The sequence below is a fragment of the Lepidochelys kempii genome, chromosome 12 (assembly GCF_965140285.1).
Source record: "Lepidochelys kempii isolate rLepKem1 chromosome 12, rLepKem1.hap1, whole genome shotgun sequence".
Classification (NCBI taxonomy): Eukaryota; Metazoa; Chordata; order Testudines; family Cheloniidae; genus Lepidochelys; species Lepidochelys kempii.
In genome coordinates this window covers 5,223,508-5,239,454 of record NC_136391.1, presented here as the reverse complement: position 1 = coordinate 5,239,454, position 15,947 = coordinate 5,223,508, and the positions used below count along the sequence as shown (strand labels likewise).

The following is a 15,947-nucleotide window of genomic DNA, read 5'->3' as shown; positions in this document are numbered from 1 at the left end:
AATGCTTACCTTCTCCCACAAAGGTACTATGAGGCTACAGTCAGTGTGTAAGGCAGTGAGACACCTCATCTATGACATGCTCTGAAAGTACTAATTGTGGTGAGACTGCATTACATAGGATTAGATCAGATTCAACAAGTCAGTTGTTACACGCATGATGTTTGGAAGGGCACCTCAGTCTGTATTAAAGTGCACAGTGCCAAGTTGTGGTTTAGACTAGGACACTTTGCAGATACGAACTAGACCTCTGGTATTGTAAAGACAGGCCCTCAGGGCACCATTCATACATTATACAGCACTGAAATAGGAAACATAACAAAACAAAATAGACTTTATTAAAATTAGGCATGTTAGCACCTCAGTGTAACCTGGAGAAATGGAACAGTCCAGCAGTTAACCAGTCCAGCACTCCAAATAGCTGAACGTCCTGAAGTGCATTACAATGGTAGAAAAGTACCATGACTATTACAACACGCACATTCTAAACACTCTCAGGCAGCTAGGAGGCACAAATAGTCTCATTTATAATATGCAAGAAAAAGAGACGTGCTGCCTATTGTCTTGATGGAAGTATAGCTATCAAAGTGAGATCGATTGACCATGTTACATGAGTTAAATCCGACACAGTGTAGCAAGCAAGTTTGCCAGTCCTTCCCCCATGAAAACTTGATGCAGTTGTGACTTGCACTGAAGTCTGCACATTAGGTAGCTGCAGTCTGAGCCAGGTATCAGATTGGAAAAATAAATTAAAAATGAAATTATACATATTTTTAGTACATGAATAGATCTCTCATCTTCCTGATCAACCAGCCAAGTCAATAGACAAGAGAACTGACCCACTCATCATAGTATCAGCTGCACCTACTGAAGTCCAGCTTAGCTGTCTGGATACTGAATGGCAGCTGGGCATATGCCCACTCCTGTAAATCACCCATGCAGCCTTCAGACTCAGTAATGCCAGCTACAGGGACAGACTGAACTGGACAGTTGGACAGCTAAAAGTTAGTCAGTGTTACAAAGATTTCAGTACTTCCCAACTAAAGATGATTTGTACATTTAGAAAAGGTGTATAAAATCTAGTAAAATCTGCAGCCCAATCCACTCTGGAGTGTAATGTACTCTAATTACAAGAGAAAGATCTTAAAATCCCAAACCTGTAGTTAATCAATTTAACTCCCCCCCACACTTGGCTGAAACACAGAGTCCGGACATTTTCTGATGTAATTATAGGGCACGCTTTTGGTGAATTGTTCTTTCCTAAAGCATATCACTGTTCAAATGCAAAGCATTAAATATAAGCATCAAGGTGGAGCCATTCAGGTGTATCAGACCCCCAGGAGCACTGAGTTACCAATTTCACTGGCTTTCTAATAATAATCTGAAAGTTACTGGAAGCTCAATCCAAGCTGTGGTAGTGTCACCTCTCTCCCCCCCACAATTTTTCTGGACAGTTTTGTTTTATTGTCCATGAAAAGTGGGGGACTAACACTGGCTAGTTCCAGAGACAGTGCAAGAATCCCATATGGATGGGTTATAATGCTCCTCAATCCTGGAGCAATGCCAGGATATAATCCAAACCTAGTTGTGCCAAGTAGATTACAAGCAAGCAACAAGGATTTGCAGAGTCACTGGAGACTAAACTCATTTCACTTGTGATATAAGCGAAAATGTCAACCAAGGTCTTTGTGAAAAAGCTAGGGTTTTAAAGCCCAGTATGCCTCTTAGTTATATTTGAGGAGTCAAATGTTTAAGCCAATGAGACAAACTGTAGCTACTGAATGTGAACAAGGAATGAAGCCAGTATACCAGATCAGAATAATCCTTGTCATTGTCAAGAGCATCAAGGCATCTGTAAATCTGTAACAACTACAGGTGTAATGAAAAGAGAAAGCAATGACTACACCATACAGTAGCACTCTTTAGTTTGAAGGGATTCTTTCACACGTGAAATGGCAGTCTCTAATGGCATCAGTAATTTACTGAAGAAACATCAGCCTGACAGGGCTTCTAAAGCTTTCTCATGTCTTTGCTTAAGGAGGCCAAACAGAACACTGGTTTTCACTTCTACGGAGGACACTACACCAGTCATGGTTTTAAACATGCTTTGGCAGGGAGCAGCATGACTGCTACCCAAGTTAACGTTGTACCAAGTTTCGTTCGGTCGCTGATGCTCATCGCCCTACATCCACTTAGTGGTAACATGGGTCCCTTCTAGAAAAGTTTTGCAAATGCTGTCACAACGCAGGGACAGCTCCTCCTGAACCAGCAGCACGGGGAGACCTAGCGCTGAGAGGGCACTGGCTGCCACCTACATTCGAAGCATGGTGTCACGGACACCCACCAGGACCTGGGGCTGGAAATGCAGTGGGCAGCCAGTGTCCCCTCCCCACTCCAGTACCCAGTGGTGCTCAGGTGGGTGGAGCTGCCACAGCCAGGATGGAGAGAACAGAGCCCTGGTGATGGCTCCCATGAAGAGGCTGGCAGTCAATGAGTTTATCCCCCCGTGACCCTGCGTGGGCTTGTCCGGCACCGGGGCCGTGATCCGCAGGCTGGGCCGGGCAGCTCAGCTCACGGGCCGGGCCGCCGGGACCCCACAGGCCGGGGATGTCGGGCTCTCAGAGGCCGGGCCGCTTGCGGGCCCCGGCGCTGGCGGCGTGCAGCAGCCGGTCCTTCTCGCGGATCTCCTCGCGGAGCTGGGCCTCGGCCAGGCGCAGGCGGCGGATGCTGCCCTTCATCTCCTTCATCTTCACCTGCAGCAGGGCGATGATGTCCCGCTGCTCGTTCAGCTTGCGCAGCAGCTCCTCGGCCGTGGTGCCCGACGACAGCGAGTACGAGTGGTCCGCGGGGCCGCCCTCGGCCGCGCCCTCCTCGCCCGCCAGCCGCGCCGGCGCCTCCGGCCCGCCGAACTCCACCTGCACCGTCAGGTCGATGGGCTTCACGTCCTCGGGGCCGGGCGGGGCCGGGCCGGGCTGCGGCTCGGCGGGCAGCGCCAGGAGCAGCGCGGGCGCGGCGGGCGCCGGGGCGGGGCGGGCGCGGCGGGCGCGGGCCCCCTTGCGCTCGTTGACGCCGCGCAGCGGGAAGATGGTGGGCACGCGCACCAGGTAGGACTTGCGGCCGCCCGGGAAGTGCTCGCTGCACACGCGGTGGCCCGTGGTGGGCTGGAAGGTGCTGAAGCAGCCGCTGACGCCGGCGCGCGAGACGTTCTTCAGCCAGAGGCGCCGCAGCTCGGGGTCCTTGGGGAAGGTGTAGAAGTGCAGCGCCTTGTCGCGGTGCGAGTTGTTGTAGCAGCCCGGCACGCAGCACGTGAAGCCCGGCATGGCCCCGCCGGCCGGCCGCGGCCGAGAGCGCCCCGGGAGGGACTACAGCTCCCACAAGGCCGCCGCGCCCGCCGCCCCAGCGCCGCCCGCCGCCGCGGAACCGGAACTACCCGCCCCACAGTGCCGCGCGCCGGACTGCCCGCCCCACAGTGCACCGCGCCTGCGGGGCGCCCGACTCCCCGCCTCGCAATGCACCGCGCCGGACCGCCCGCCCCACAATGCACCGCGCCGGACTGCCCGCCCCACAGTGCACCGCGCCTGCGGGGCGCCCGACTCCCCGCCTCGCAATGCACCGCGCCGGACCGCCCGCCCCACAATGCAGCGCGCCTAGACTGCCCGCCCCACAATGCACCGCGCCGGACCGCCCGCCCCACAATGCAGCGCGCCTAGACTGCCGCCCCACAGTGCACCGCGCCTGCGGGGCGCCCGACTCCCCGCCTCGCAATGCACCGCGCCGGACCGCCCGCCCCACAATGCACCGCGCCGGACCGCCCGCCCCACAATGCAGCGCGCCTAGACTGCCGCCCCACAGTGCACCGCGCCTGCGGGGCGCCCGACTCCCCGCCTCGCAATGCACCGCGCCGGACTGCCCGCCCCACAATGCACAGCGCCTAGACTGCCGCCCCACAATGCACCGCGCCGGACTGCCCACTCCACGGTGCAGCGCGCCTACACTGCGCTGGACTGCCCTCCCCACAATGCACCGCGCCGGGAACGCGCCGGACGGTCCGCCCCACAATGCACCGCGCCTAGACTGCCCGCCCCACAATGCACCGCGCCGGACTGCCCGCCCCACAGTGCAGCGCGCCGGGAGAGGACCGGACTGCCCGCCCCACAATGCAGCGCGCCGGGAGAGGACCGGACTGCCTGCCCCACAATGCACCACGCCGGGCGGCCCGCGCCTCAATGCACCGCGCCTAGACTGCGCAGGACTGCTTACCCCACAATGCACTGCGCCGCACTGCCCGCCCCACAGTGCACCGCGCCGGAGTGCCTGTCCCGCAGTGCTCCGCGCCTGCAGTGCGCCGAGCCTGCGCGCCCCACAGTTCGGGACTGCCCGACCCACAGTACACCGCAGCGGGACTTCCCCGAACTGACGGCCCCGCAATCCACCGTGAGGGGATCGGCACGGATTGCCCGCCCCACAGTGCGGAGGGCAGGGACTGCCTGATCCACAATGCCCCGGGCCCGGACCCCCACAGCCAAGAAACTGCCTGCCCCACAATGCACTGTCGCTGAGATGAGACCCTGTGGAAGTACAGAAGATAAATACTGGTGTCATAGGGGCATATGTGTGAGAGAGACAGGCAGGCCCAGTGGTTGGGGTTCAGGTCCCTGCTCTCCTAGAGAGTCCCTGTGTGATGCCATGCCATTCAAACTGTGCCTCAGTTTCCCATTGCTAAGATGGGGGGTGATGTTGCACCCGCTGTGTTGTAGAGAACTGCTAAGACTAAATAAACCTTAAAAGAAAAGGAGTACTTGTGGCGATGAAGTGAGCTGTAGCTCACGAAAGCTTATGCTCAAATAAATTGGTTAGTTTCTAAGGTGCCACAAGTATTCTTTTTCTTTTTGCGGATACAGACTAACACGGCTGCTACTCTGAAACCTGTCATGAAATAAATGTTGTGAGCCACTCAGATACTGCAGTGATGGGATGTAAACATTCCAGAACAAATTGGATGTAGAGTCACAACACACCAGGCAACTATGCAACTCGTACCTGCTGTACTGCATCGAAGGACTTCCATTCATAACCCACAATGCACTGCATCCCTGAAACTCCCTTCCTGAGCAGGAGCTAGGCAGGCAGCTGAGCTACATAACCCACATTGGCCAGGGCATGAAAGACAGTTGCAATCTGGCAGTACAAACCACCTCCCCTTTATCCAAGCATCCTGGTCCTAGGAGTGGGACAGCATTCCCCAGAGCTCAACAGGGACAAAGACAGTGGGCAACCCAGTCCCACAGTATACCTTGTCCATTCAGATCTATGCCTCCCACTGCACCCACATATAAAAATGTTTCCCAGAGAGTGCACCTTGCCCAAACAGAACTACATTTCTCTGGAAGTACTATGCTTTTTGGAATTGTTGGCAAGTGGAATGTGTCTCTGACAAAGCAATGCAGAAGGTTTACAAACAGACTATTAAGTGTTTCATAGTCTCATAGTAAAGCATAGGAAAATGCAGAGAAGCCTGTGCTCTGCAAAATAGTTCTTTATCATTTGCACCCATTATTTGAGTTCTGTCTTTTCTAAACAGACCTGTGCTCTGTTTGCTGAGGAAGATATATACCTTAAACTGTGTAGACCTTTAACAACACATGGTGGAGTTCCAGAGGAGAAGTACAAAGGAATTGGTTTAATTTTTCTTACGTAAGGCTCAGCTTCCAAAACTTTGAGAAACACTGGACCTAGTTTTAGAGTTCAGATGATCCCCATGTCCTAACATAAAATGCCTGGGCTGGGATGTATGGTGACCCTTGTGGACAGAGCCGGCTCCAGGCACCAGTGTTCCAAGCAGGTGCCTGGGGCGGCAGTCCGTGTGTTGTTAAGGCGGCCTGGTTTTTTTTTCACCACAGGGGCAATGCGGTGGCAGCTTGTATCTTCACAGTCCTGCGGTGGCAATTCAGCGGCAGCCGCCTTCTTCGGCTGTCTGCGGCGGCAATTCAGCAGCAGCTCCCTTCTTCAGGTGGCAATTCGGCACACTGCTTGGGGCGGCAAAAAGCGTAGAGCCGGCCCTGCCTGTGGATTAACTTCCCTCCCTCTTCCTCAATGATTTCCCCATACCTTTTGTTTCTGTTCTTCAAAGTGAACTTTTAAAAATGGCACGAGTGTGATTGTCTCTCCCAGATCAAATATATCCTATTTACAAGAAAACAAATTTGTTTTCTAAGTACCATCCATGCAAACTTACTGACATAGGTGATCCGTGTGGGTCTAGTCTGAAACCAAGTGTAGAGAGGTGTAAAGTGCAGAAGTAGGGCTCAGAGCCCCTGAAATGTCAGCACTTTCAGTAGTGGTGCTGTTGTGGGTCCCCCAAACACAAGTGGAGAGATCCAAACTACAAATGTGAACTCCAGAAGAACAGCAGGAGAGGCTAGGCCAAAGAAGCTGGGTCCCCCCCAAAGTGGGTGGGCGATTTTTTTGCTCTACCTAATTACTTAGCTTGGAGGGGGCAGGTGTCCGTGTTTGAGGCAGCTTGCACCCACCCCCGAGTCACATTGTGGGGGAGGGCAAGCTAAAAGCTAGAGAGAGGCTGCCCTGCCGCGGGGCAAGAACTACCACTCCCAGCAGACACCGCATGGCGTCAGGAACTACCACTCCCAGCAGTCACCGCGCGGTGGGCCTGGTCGGGAGTTCTCGCGAGGTTTCGCTTGAATCGGCAGGCGGGAGGAAGAGCTGCCCGGTGCCGTTGGGCAGGGCTGGGCTCGCGCGGGGGGGACCGAACTCGGAGCGTCGCACCTCCCCTTGGGGCGTGAGGAACCCGGCGAGTAGCTATCGCGGCCGCCATCCCCAGAGCGGTGGGGGCGGCTGGAGGGGAGCACTAGTGCCGACGGGGGCGCTCTGAGGGAACCCCTGGCCCCCACGAGGGGGGCTCAGTCCCCAGGCTCAGCTATGGGGGACGGGGCGGAGGGAACCATTAGCGCTTACGAGCCCCAAACCGAGCCACGGGGGGGGGAGGCGTCCTCGGGGGGCCACCTCCCCCTCCCATGACTGCGCCCGGTGGCAAAGACCGCCCCCCCCAGCTGTGTAAGGCTGGGCCCCATTGCTCTGTCCAGCTTTTGACTCCCCTGGTCTATTGCAGCTTGTAGAGCCTGCATCAGTCTCCCCGCCGCCCCCAGACCTCCTTTGGGGCAGCGCTTCCCTGCGACCCCCCGGCCCCGAGCCTGCCCCCACCCTGCGACCCCCCGGCCCCGAGCCTGCCCCCACCCTGCGACCCCCCGGCCCCGAGCCTGCCCCCACCCTGCGACCCCCCGGCCCCGAGCCTGCCCCCACCCTGCGACCCCCCGGCCCCGAGCCTGCCCCCACCCTGCGACCCCCCGGCCCCGAGCCTGCCCCCACCCTGCGACCCCCCGGCCCCGAGCCTGCCCCCACCCTGCGACCCCCCGGCCCCGAGCCTGCCCCCACCCTGCGACCCCCCGGCCCCGAGCCTGCCCCCACCCTGCGACCCCCCGGCCCCGAGCCTGCCCCCACCCTGCGACCCCCCGGCCCCGAGCCTGCCCCCACCCTGCTTACTGAACAGCGTGTGCTTGCCTGTGTGTTTTTGCAGCATGTCTGACACCAGGACTTCCCCCAGGACCAGGAGCTCTACCGGAGTCGGTCAGCAGGCTGGGGCGGCATCTCCCTCGATGGCCCTGCGCCATAAAATGAAACAGAGGGTCCAGCAGTCCGTGGAGAGAAAGGTACCGTTTGCTCCTCTGATGCTTTGATATCACCTTGGGATTTTCTGACTCTGAACCTATACGTACCTACATAGAAACCAAAAATCTGATGATAAAACAATCTTCAGTCTAGCAGACAAAATATAACAAGATCCAATGTATGGAAGAAGTTAGACAAATTCAGACATGAAATAAAGTGCAGATTTTTAACTGTGAGGGTAATTAATTATTGGAACAACTTATCAAGGATGGTGGTGGATTCTCCACTATTGGAAACTTTCTAAATTAAGACTTGATCTCCTTCTACAGGATCTGCTCTAGTTCAAGCAGGAATTAATTCTGGGAAGTTCTATGCCTGTGTTAAACAGGACCTCAGACTAGATGATCATAATGCTCCCTTGTAGCCTTAGAACCTGTGCAATGGAGCATAACTGAGTTCACACAGTGGAGCTGTAAGACATAAGTCTGTTTGCCTGCCTGAGGCAGCATTCAGGTGGTGGACTGTCTGGTTTTTAATACAAGTAGTTAAATGGTTTAAATGAGTACAGATGATTTGAAACAGGGTTTTCAGCTCTCTTCCATTTTTTTTCAGTAGGAGACTGATCAGTCACACCAGCTAAGCAGTGTTTTGCTTTCCAAGATACATTATCTGATAGAAGCACAGTTCTGATTGTGCAATACTCTCTTTTTCCAGCAATAAAAACTCAACTACTTGATAATGCTGCTGCTGCATCACTTTCTTTGGTAATAGCAGAGTTCTTCAGTCTCTGCTTTGCAGATCTGCTCTCAAATATACTGCCCTTCTTATTAATAATATTATTTCTAGTGCCCTAGCACATTGAAATCAGGGTCCCACTGTGGTAGGCCCTGTACAAACATAAAGAGATGATCTCTGCCCTGAACAGCTTACAATGTCTAAGGCAAGAGACAACAGGTGGGTATTGCATACAGATGGGAGAGCAGTAGGAAACAATGTTTTTTGTACATTATTAACTAGTAAATGCTGGAGAGGCAGGAACTCAACAAAAAAAGTAAGTCCTACATGCCTGGATCTTCCCAATTTCACACCTCTAAGGAGAACAAAATACTTGAATCCATCATGTGGATTGGAGAGCAACATTTTTGGTCTCCTTTAGCTGTTCAGCTTGATTGTGCTCTTTTATTTTTCAGATATGGCTTTTGTGGGGATGGGAGGGGGGTGGCTCATGAAATGGAGACACCCATTCATAATTAGAGCCATGCATAGTGTCTGTTTGTCTTTAGGTGATTTAGGACTGAAGACAGTCCATCATGGTAAAGTGAAATGCAAACGCTGCTAAAGAGCAAATGGAGGATGGTATTTTTTGGGAACCAAAGAGATAGGTAGTAGGATCTCTGATCTGAGGAAAATACTCCATACAACTGTGTGGTTGGAGGCTTTAGCTAGAATAACTTTCACCAGAAGATATGTCCTTAACACTTTTGCTTCTAAGGTTCAGGTTTGTTGCTGAAAATGAGAGCTTGAGTTGGTCGTCTTTGATTTCTCCTCTAGCACTTGTCTGATCCAAGGAGGCAAAGCATTTCTGACAAAACCTCCCTGTCAAAGAACAGACCAACTATTCTCCCTGATCTTGATAATGATACGCCAAGGGTGGTGCTTAGAAGAATCATCCAGACCCGTAAGTCGAAAATCCTTCTCTAGGAAGGCAGACAGTGGTGAAACAATTCTTTAAAGGATATGGGGAGTGGGAGTTGGTTTGTAATCTTTGATTACTCTGTTGCGCAGAGGAGGAATTCAGACCATTTTGTGATTCCCTCATACAAAAAGGTAGGTATCAGTGTATTGCAGCTGAAAGTGTCATGCAAGAAGTGTTGACTTTCAAGATAGTGTATGTTTCACCTTTGCAAACATAGAAGAGAATTTCTGCCACCCTATCTTTTAGTATCAGAACCACTGGACATGCATAGAAATGGTGCCTTAGCCTTTACAGCTACACTAGAATTTTCTAAAAAAAATTTAAGGCTGTCAAGCAATTAAAAAAATTAATCCTGATTCATCACCCGATTAAACAATAATAGAATACCATTTATTTAAATATTTTGGATGATTTCTACATTTTCAAATATATTGATTTCAATTACAACACAGAATACAAAGTGTACAGTGCTCACTTTATATTTTTATTACAAAAATTTGCACTGTAAGAAAGAAACAAAAGAAATCATATTTTTCAATTCACCTCATACAAGTACTGTAGTGCAATCTCTTTATCATAAAAGTTGAACTTACAAACGTAGAATTGTGTAAAAAAAAAAAAAAAAAGCACTTGAAAACAAAACAATGTAAAACTTTAGAGCTTACAAGTTCACTCAGTCTTACTACTTGTTCAGCAAATCACTCAGACAAACAAGTTTCAGAGTAGCAGCCATGTTAGTCTGTAATCGCAAAAAGAAAAGGAGTACTTGTGGCACCTGTGAGGTGTATTGCACTACAGTACTTGTATAACGTGCCACAAGTACTCCTTTTCTTCAGACAAACAAGTTGGTTTACATTTGCAGGAGATAACTCTGCCTGCTTCTTGTTTACAATGTCACCTGGAAGTGAGAACACGTGTTTGCATGGCACTGTTGTAGCCAGTGTTGCAAGGTATTTATGTGCCAGATGCACTAGAGTCCTATGCCCCTTCATGCTTTGCCCACCATTCCAGAGAACATGCTGATGACGAGTTCTACTTGATAACGATCCAAAGCAGCGCGGACTGACACATGTTCATTTTCGTCATCTGAATCAGATGTCACCAGCAGAAAGGTTGATTTTCTTTTTTGGTGGTTCGGGTTCTGTCGTTTTTCACATCGGGCTGTGTTCTTTTAAGACTTCTGAAAACATGCTCCACACCTCGTCCCTATCTCAGATTTTGGAAGGCACTTCAGATTCTTAAACCTTGGGTCGAGGGTTATATCTGTCTTTAGAAATCTCACATTGGTACTGTCATAAATATAAAGGGAAGGGTAAACCCCTTTGAAATCCCTCCTGGCCAGGGGAAAGCTCCTCTCACCTGTAAAGGGTTAAGAAGCTAAAGGTAACCTCGCTGGCACCTGACCAAAATGACCAATGAGGAGACAAGATACTTTCAAAAGCTGGGAGGAGGGAGAGAAACAAAGGGTCTGGGTCTGTCTGTAGTCGTCTTGGCCAGGGACAGAACAGGAATGGAGTCTTAGAACTTTTAGTAAGTAATCTAGCTAGGTATGTGTTAGATTATGATTTCTTTAAATGGCTGAGAAAAGAATTGTGCTGAATAGAATAACTATTTCTGTCTGTGTATCTTTTTTGTAACTTAAGGTTTTGCCTAGAGGGGTTCTCTATGTTTTGAATCTAATTACCCTGTAAGATATCTACCATCCTGATTTTACAGGGGGGATTTCTTTATTTCTATTTACTTCTATTTTTTATTAAAAGTCTTCTTGTAAAACACTGAATGCTTTTTCATTGTTCTCAGATCCAAGGGTTTGGGTCTGTGGTCACCTATGCAAATTGGTGAGGCTTTTTATCCAACATTTCCCAGGAAAGGGGGGGTGCAAGTGTTGGGAGGATTGTTCATTGTTCTTAAGATCCAAGGGTCTGGATCTGTAGTCACCTAAGCAAATTGGTGAGGCTTTTTACCAAACCTTGTCCAGGAAGTGGGGTGCAAGGTTTTGGGAAGTATTTTGGGGGGAAGGACGCGTCCAAACAGCTCTTCCCCAGTAACCAGTATTAGTTTGGTGGTGGTAGCGGCCAGTCCAAGGTGTAATATTTTGTACCTTGGGGAAGTTTTGACCTAAGCTGGTAAAGATAAGCTTAGGAGGTTTTTCATGCAGGTCCCCACATCTGTACCCTAGAGTTCAGAGTGGGGGAGGAACCGTGACAGGTACCTTCTTTGCATTTTGTCAAATCTGCAGTGAAAGTGTTCTTAAATCGAACGTGTGCTGTGTCATCATCCAAGACTGCCATAATATGAAATATATGGCAGAATGCTGGTAAAACTGAGCAGGAGAAATACAGTTCTCCCCCAAGGAGTTCAGTCACAAATTTAATTAATGAATTATTTTTTTAACAAGCGTCATCAGCATGCAAGCATGTCCTCTGGAATGGTGGCTGAAGCATGAAAGGGGCATACAAATGTTTAACATACCTGGCATGTAAATACCTAGCAATGTTTGCTAAAAGAGTGCCATGTGAACACCTGTTCTCATTTTCAGGTGACATTGTAAATAAGAAGCAGCAGCATTATCTCCTGTAAATGTAAACAAGCTTGTTTGTCTTAGTGATTTGGCTGAACAAGAAGCAGGACTGAGTGGACTTGTAGGCTCTAAAGTTTTACATTGTTTTGTTTTTGAGCAGTTTTATGTAACCAAAAAATCTATGTTTTTAAATTGCACTTCACTTCAGTACTTGTATGAGGTGAATTAAAGAAATAGTATTTTTCATCATTTTTACAATGGAAATATTAGTAATAAAAATGAGCACTGTACATTTTGGACTCTGTGTTGGAAATTGAAATCAAATATTTGAAAATGTAGAAAAACATCCAAAATATTTAATAAATTTCAATTGGTATTGTTTAACAGTGCGATTAAAACTGTGATTAATCACGATTAACTTTTTTAATCGTGCGAGTTAACTGCAATTAATCGACAGCCCTAAACATTTTCACTACTGCCAACTTTGGATCAGCTGCACTAGAATATGGGTTGCCAGCTGCTGCCTGAGGGTTTGTTTGTTTTTTTTAATGCTACTAATCATAATGAAACCTAACCAGTAGAAAGCCTTGCTGCAAAATTAATTGTGAGCTTGCCATGGAGTATGCAGGTCTCACTTGGGGAGAACTGATTGGCATCTACTCCTATTCTGCCTCCACTGTGGCATCCTAGACAATGAATAAATATTTTATCCTAGTTTAGAAATAGGAAGACGGTAACCTGACGAAAGAGTGGGGTACCCATCATTGCACTGCCATATTAACTTTCTTACTAGTTTAATTTGTGGAAACAAAGTACTCTCTGTTGACAGAGCCACAAGTTTCACCTCTGGTTCCTAAAATGAGTGAGACCAAAGAACCTGAAGAGCCTGGATCACAGCCTCCATCTGAGAGAATTTCCAGTGGGTAAGTAGTTTCCTGTCAACTTGTTAAGTATGGATAGAGTTCCAGCTTCTATCGGGGGGGGTTCGGAGTTTCTTGACCTTATCTGATTTAAATGGCCAGAATTTCAATGTACTGCACAACCACTTCAAAAATATTGGTGTAAATGTCTTTAATACATTAGCCTTAAATCTCTGGAGATGTAATTCTTTAGAATAAAAATAGGAAAGATGTGGGAGAGAAGGGGCTGTCCCATCCCAGTACAGTATAATTTACTGACATGCTTTATTTCTTCATATCCTTATTACTTAGTTGGTTTGTGTCTGGGAATTTGCCTAGAACGTGTCAGTAGTGATCGTGGAGATTTCACATAGACTGGTGCAAAAAAAAAATCATCTTGCAAGTTGCATTTTCACTTTGGGCCAGATTGGTTCAGGAGGTGCTCATCCTGCAAAGGGCAGGGAGTTCTAAAAGACCACCTAGTGCCAGGCAATGGCATGCGGTAGATGAAGGCTTTAAATGCAGATGACTGCTTGAAAGAGAGGTGGACTGATTTGAATTAGGAGATCTAAATCACCTCTTTTTATTGTTTGTGTTTTCTCCTTGGTTAGCTGGTATGAGGCCATACCATGTTCAGACTATTAGCTGTCTGCTTATCCAGATGTCTCATCTTAACATTAGGTGTAATTTTATACTTCTAACTTAGACATTAATTTATTCACCAAAAAAATCTTTATTTACATATAAATAAAAATGCCTTTTTCAGTTCTAGATACTCCTCTTAACACATAAAAAATACCCAAACATCATACAAACTATTAAAACTGTTAAGAATGAAAAGGATACAATCATCTTACAAGCTTCGCTTCTGTCTGAAAACTTTTTACATACTGTTGTTACAAGAAACAGCTAAGATCACTGCAACTGGTAGATAAGGGAGAAAATACATTTGTGCAGTTGACAACATTTTGTGTTTAATCACTTTCCTTGTTTCCCTTATATATTCATTTATTCGTTTCCCCCAGTTTGTGTGGGTTATTCACAAAACAGGGAAAGAAATTGTTTAAAAAATGAAAATGTGATTGCAAAACCACAAAAATTGGCAGGGGAGTTGGACAGGTGCAGTTCTAGAAACTACTAACTATTCTCCTAAAATAAACATATTTAGGCTTGTGATTCCAGGATGCAGGCTGAAATGAACTCTTCAGTAAGTAACTGCTAGACACTGCATTGCTTCTGACATTGTAACTATAGAATCATAGAATATCAGGGTTGGAAGGGACCTCAGGAGGTCATCTATTCCAGCCCCCTGCTCAAAGCAGGACCAATCCCCTAAATCATCCCAGCCAGGGCTTTCTCAAGCCTGACCTTAAAAATTCCTAAGGAAGGAGATTCCACCACCTCCCTAGGTAACGCATTCCAGTGTTTCACCACCCTCCAAGTGAAAAAGTTTTTCCTAATATCCAACCTAAACCTCCCCCACTGCAACTTGAGACCATTACTCCTTGTTCTGTCATCAGCTACCCCTGAGAACAGTCTAGATCCATCCTCTTTGGAACCCCCTTTCAGGTAGTTGAAAGCAGCTATCAAATCCCCCCTCATTCTTCTCTTCCGCAGACTAAACAATCCCAGTTCCCTCAACCTCTCCTCATAAGTCATGTGTTCCAGTCCCCTAATCATTTTTGTTGCCCTCCGCTGGACTCTTTCCAATTTTTCCACATCCTTCTTGTAGTGTGGGGCCCAAAACTGGACACAGTACTCCAGATGAGGCCTCACCAATGTCGAATAGAGGGGAACGATCACGTCCCTCGATCTGCTGGCAATGCCCCTACGTATACATCCCAAAATGCCATTGGCCTTCTTGACAACAAGGGCATGCTGTTGACTCATATCCAGCTTCTCGTCCGCTGTAACCCCTGGGTCCGTTTCTGCAGAACTGCTGCCGAGTCATTCGGTCCCTAGTCTGTAGCGGTGCATGGGATTCTTCCGTCCTAAGTGCAGGACTATGCACTTGTCCTTGTTGAACCTAATCAGGTTTCTTTTGGCCCAATCCTCTAATTTGTCTAGGGCCCTCTGTATCCTATCCCTACCCTCCAGCGTATCTACCTCTCCTCCCAGTTTAGTGTCTTCTGCAAACTTGCTGAGGGTGCAATCCACACCATCCTCCAGATCATTTATGAAGATATTGAACAAAAATGGCCCGAGGACCAACCCTTGTGTGTATATATAGTAACAAGACCATAGTATCTGGGCACTGATGCTAAATTATGGTTTGTTGGCAATCTGAAAAGATTACTTACTATGCTGATTTAAGCAAATCGTATCGTTCTCCCCCCGGAGCCTCCCCCCCCCTCCTCCCAGTCAGTCATGGTCTCTAACCTATTTAGCAAAGTTCCTCCATCTACTTTTGTAAACTTGACTTTATGCCCAGTGTAGTGGAAAACGGAGGAGTGATGTAAGATTTTTAAAGAGACAAGGTGGGGGATGTAATATCTTTTATTGGTCCAACTTCTGTTGGTGAGAGAGATCAGCTTTTGAGCTGTCATTAACAGTTACTGCAAAGTAAAGAATATTTTGCTCAAAATAACGACCTAGTAACTCTTTCCATTTTTTCTATACATCTGTGAATTTTCTTACAATGTCAAATAACCGACCTTAAAGGTGACCTGCAGAGTATTTTTGAGCAAGTGGGTCTCTGCACCTTTTTCTTTCTTTATGATGAAAGAAACCATGAGAAGGCTTTTCTTTTCCTGGTTTTGATGATGGAGTTTTTGGAAGTCTCAGACAATGTCTGTTGTCAGCTCTTATATCTTAACCAAAGGGAAGGAGGAGCTGGATCTTTAAGAGACTTCCTTTGTCAAAATATTAACTAGTCATTGAGAATAAATGGTTGTAAAAAAAGTTTTAAGTTGTCTGGCTAAAAAATCCCTTCTGGCCATTGCTCCAGCTTTCGTTTTCTTGGTAATTGTGTTACTGTTTTTCCAGTTGCTCTACAGCCTTCCAGAGCAGTTGTGAAAAACAAGCAGACACTTCTTTTCTAACCAGTCTTTCAGGTTTTTTCCTGTCATAAAGAAGTAAAAAAGAACACCAGCCCATTTTTTTCTCCTTTCAGGTATCCTTTAATAATAATTGCTTGCCTTAATCTTGTAAC

At 48.2% G+C, this 15,947-nt stretch overlaps 2 protein-coding genes across 4 annotated transcripts in view; one reads left to right on the top strand and one right to left on the bottom strand.

The window, feature by feature from the left end:
- Window positions 1-317: 317 nt before the first annotated feature.
- Window positions 318-3,679, bottom strand: THAP11 (THAP domain containing 11). Its single transcript, XM_073307236.2, has one exon. The coding sequence runs from the start codon at window positions 3,315-3,317 to the stop codon at window positions 2,616-2,618; it is 702 nt and encodes a 233-aa protein (XP_073163337.1). The 5' UTR covers window positions 3,318-3,679; the 3' UTR covers window positions 318-2,615.
- The window catches only part of CENPT (centromere protein T), a 43,195-nt gene continuing 30,278 nt past the window's right edge, over window positions 3,031-15,947 (top strand). Inside the window, exons 1-5 of one of the 3 annotated variants that reach the window (XM_073307232.2) lie at window positions 3,031-5,691; window positions 5,898-6,007; window positions 7,589-7,721; window positions 9,232-9,358; window positions 12,727-12,820. In XM_073307232.2, coding sequence (XP_073163333.2) covers window positions 7,590-7,721; window positions 9,232-9,358; window positions 12,727-12,820 — 353 coding nt within the window. In that variant the 5' untranslated portion in view covers window positions 3,031-5,691; window positions 5,898-6,007; window position 7,589. Of the gene's footprint in view, window positions 5,692-5,897; window positions 6,008-6,685; window positions 6,840-7,588; window positions 7,722-9,231; window positions 9,359-12,726; window positions 12,821-15,947 lie in introns of those variants that run through there. The other 2 variants (XM_073307230.2, XM_078848071.1) reach the window with 2 other exon arrangements.

What these genes read in the sequence shown, in the direction of transcription:
- THAP11 (XM_073307236.2), bottom strand. Translation starts at nt 3,317, where the DNA reads ATGCCGGGCTTCACGTGCTGCGTGCCGGGCTGCTACAACAACTCGCAC.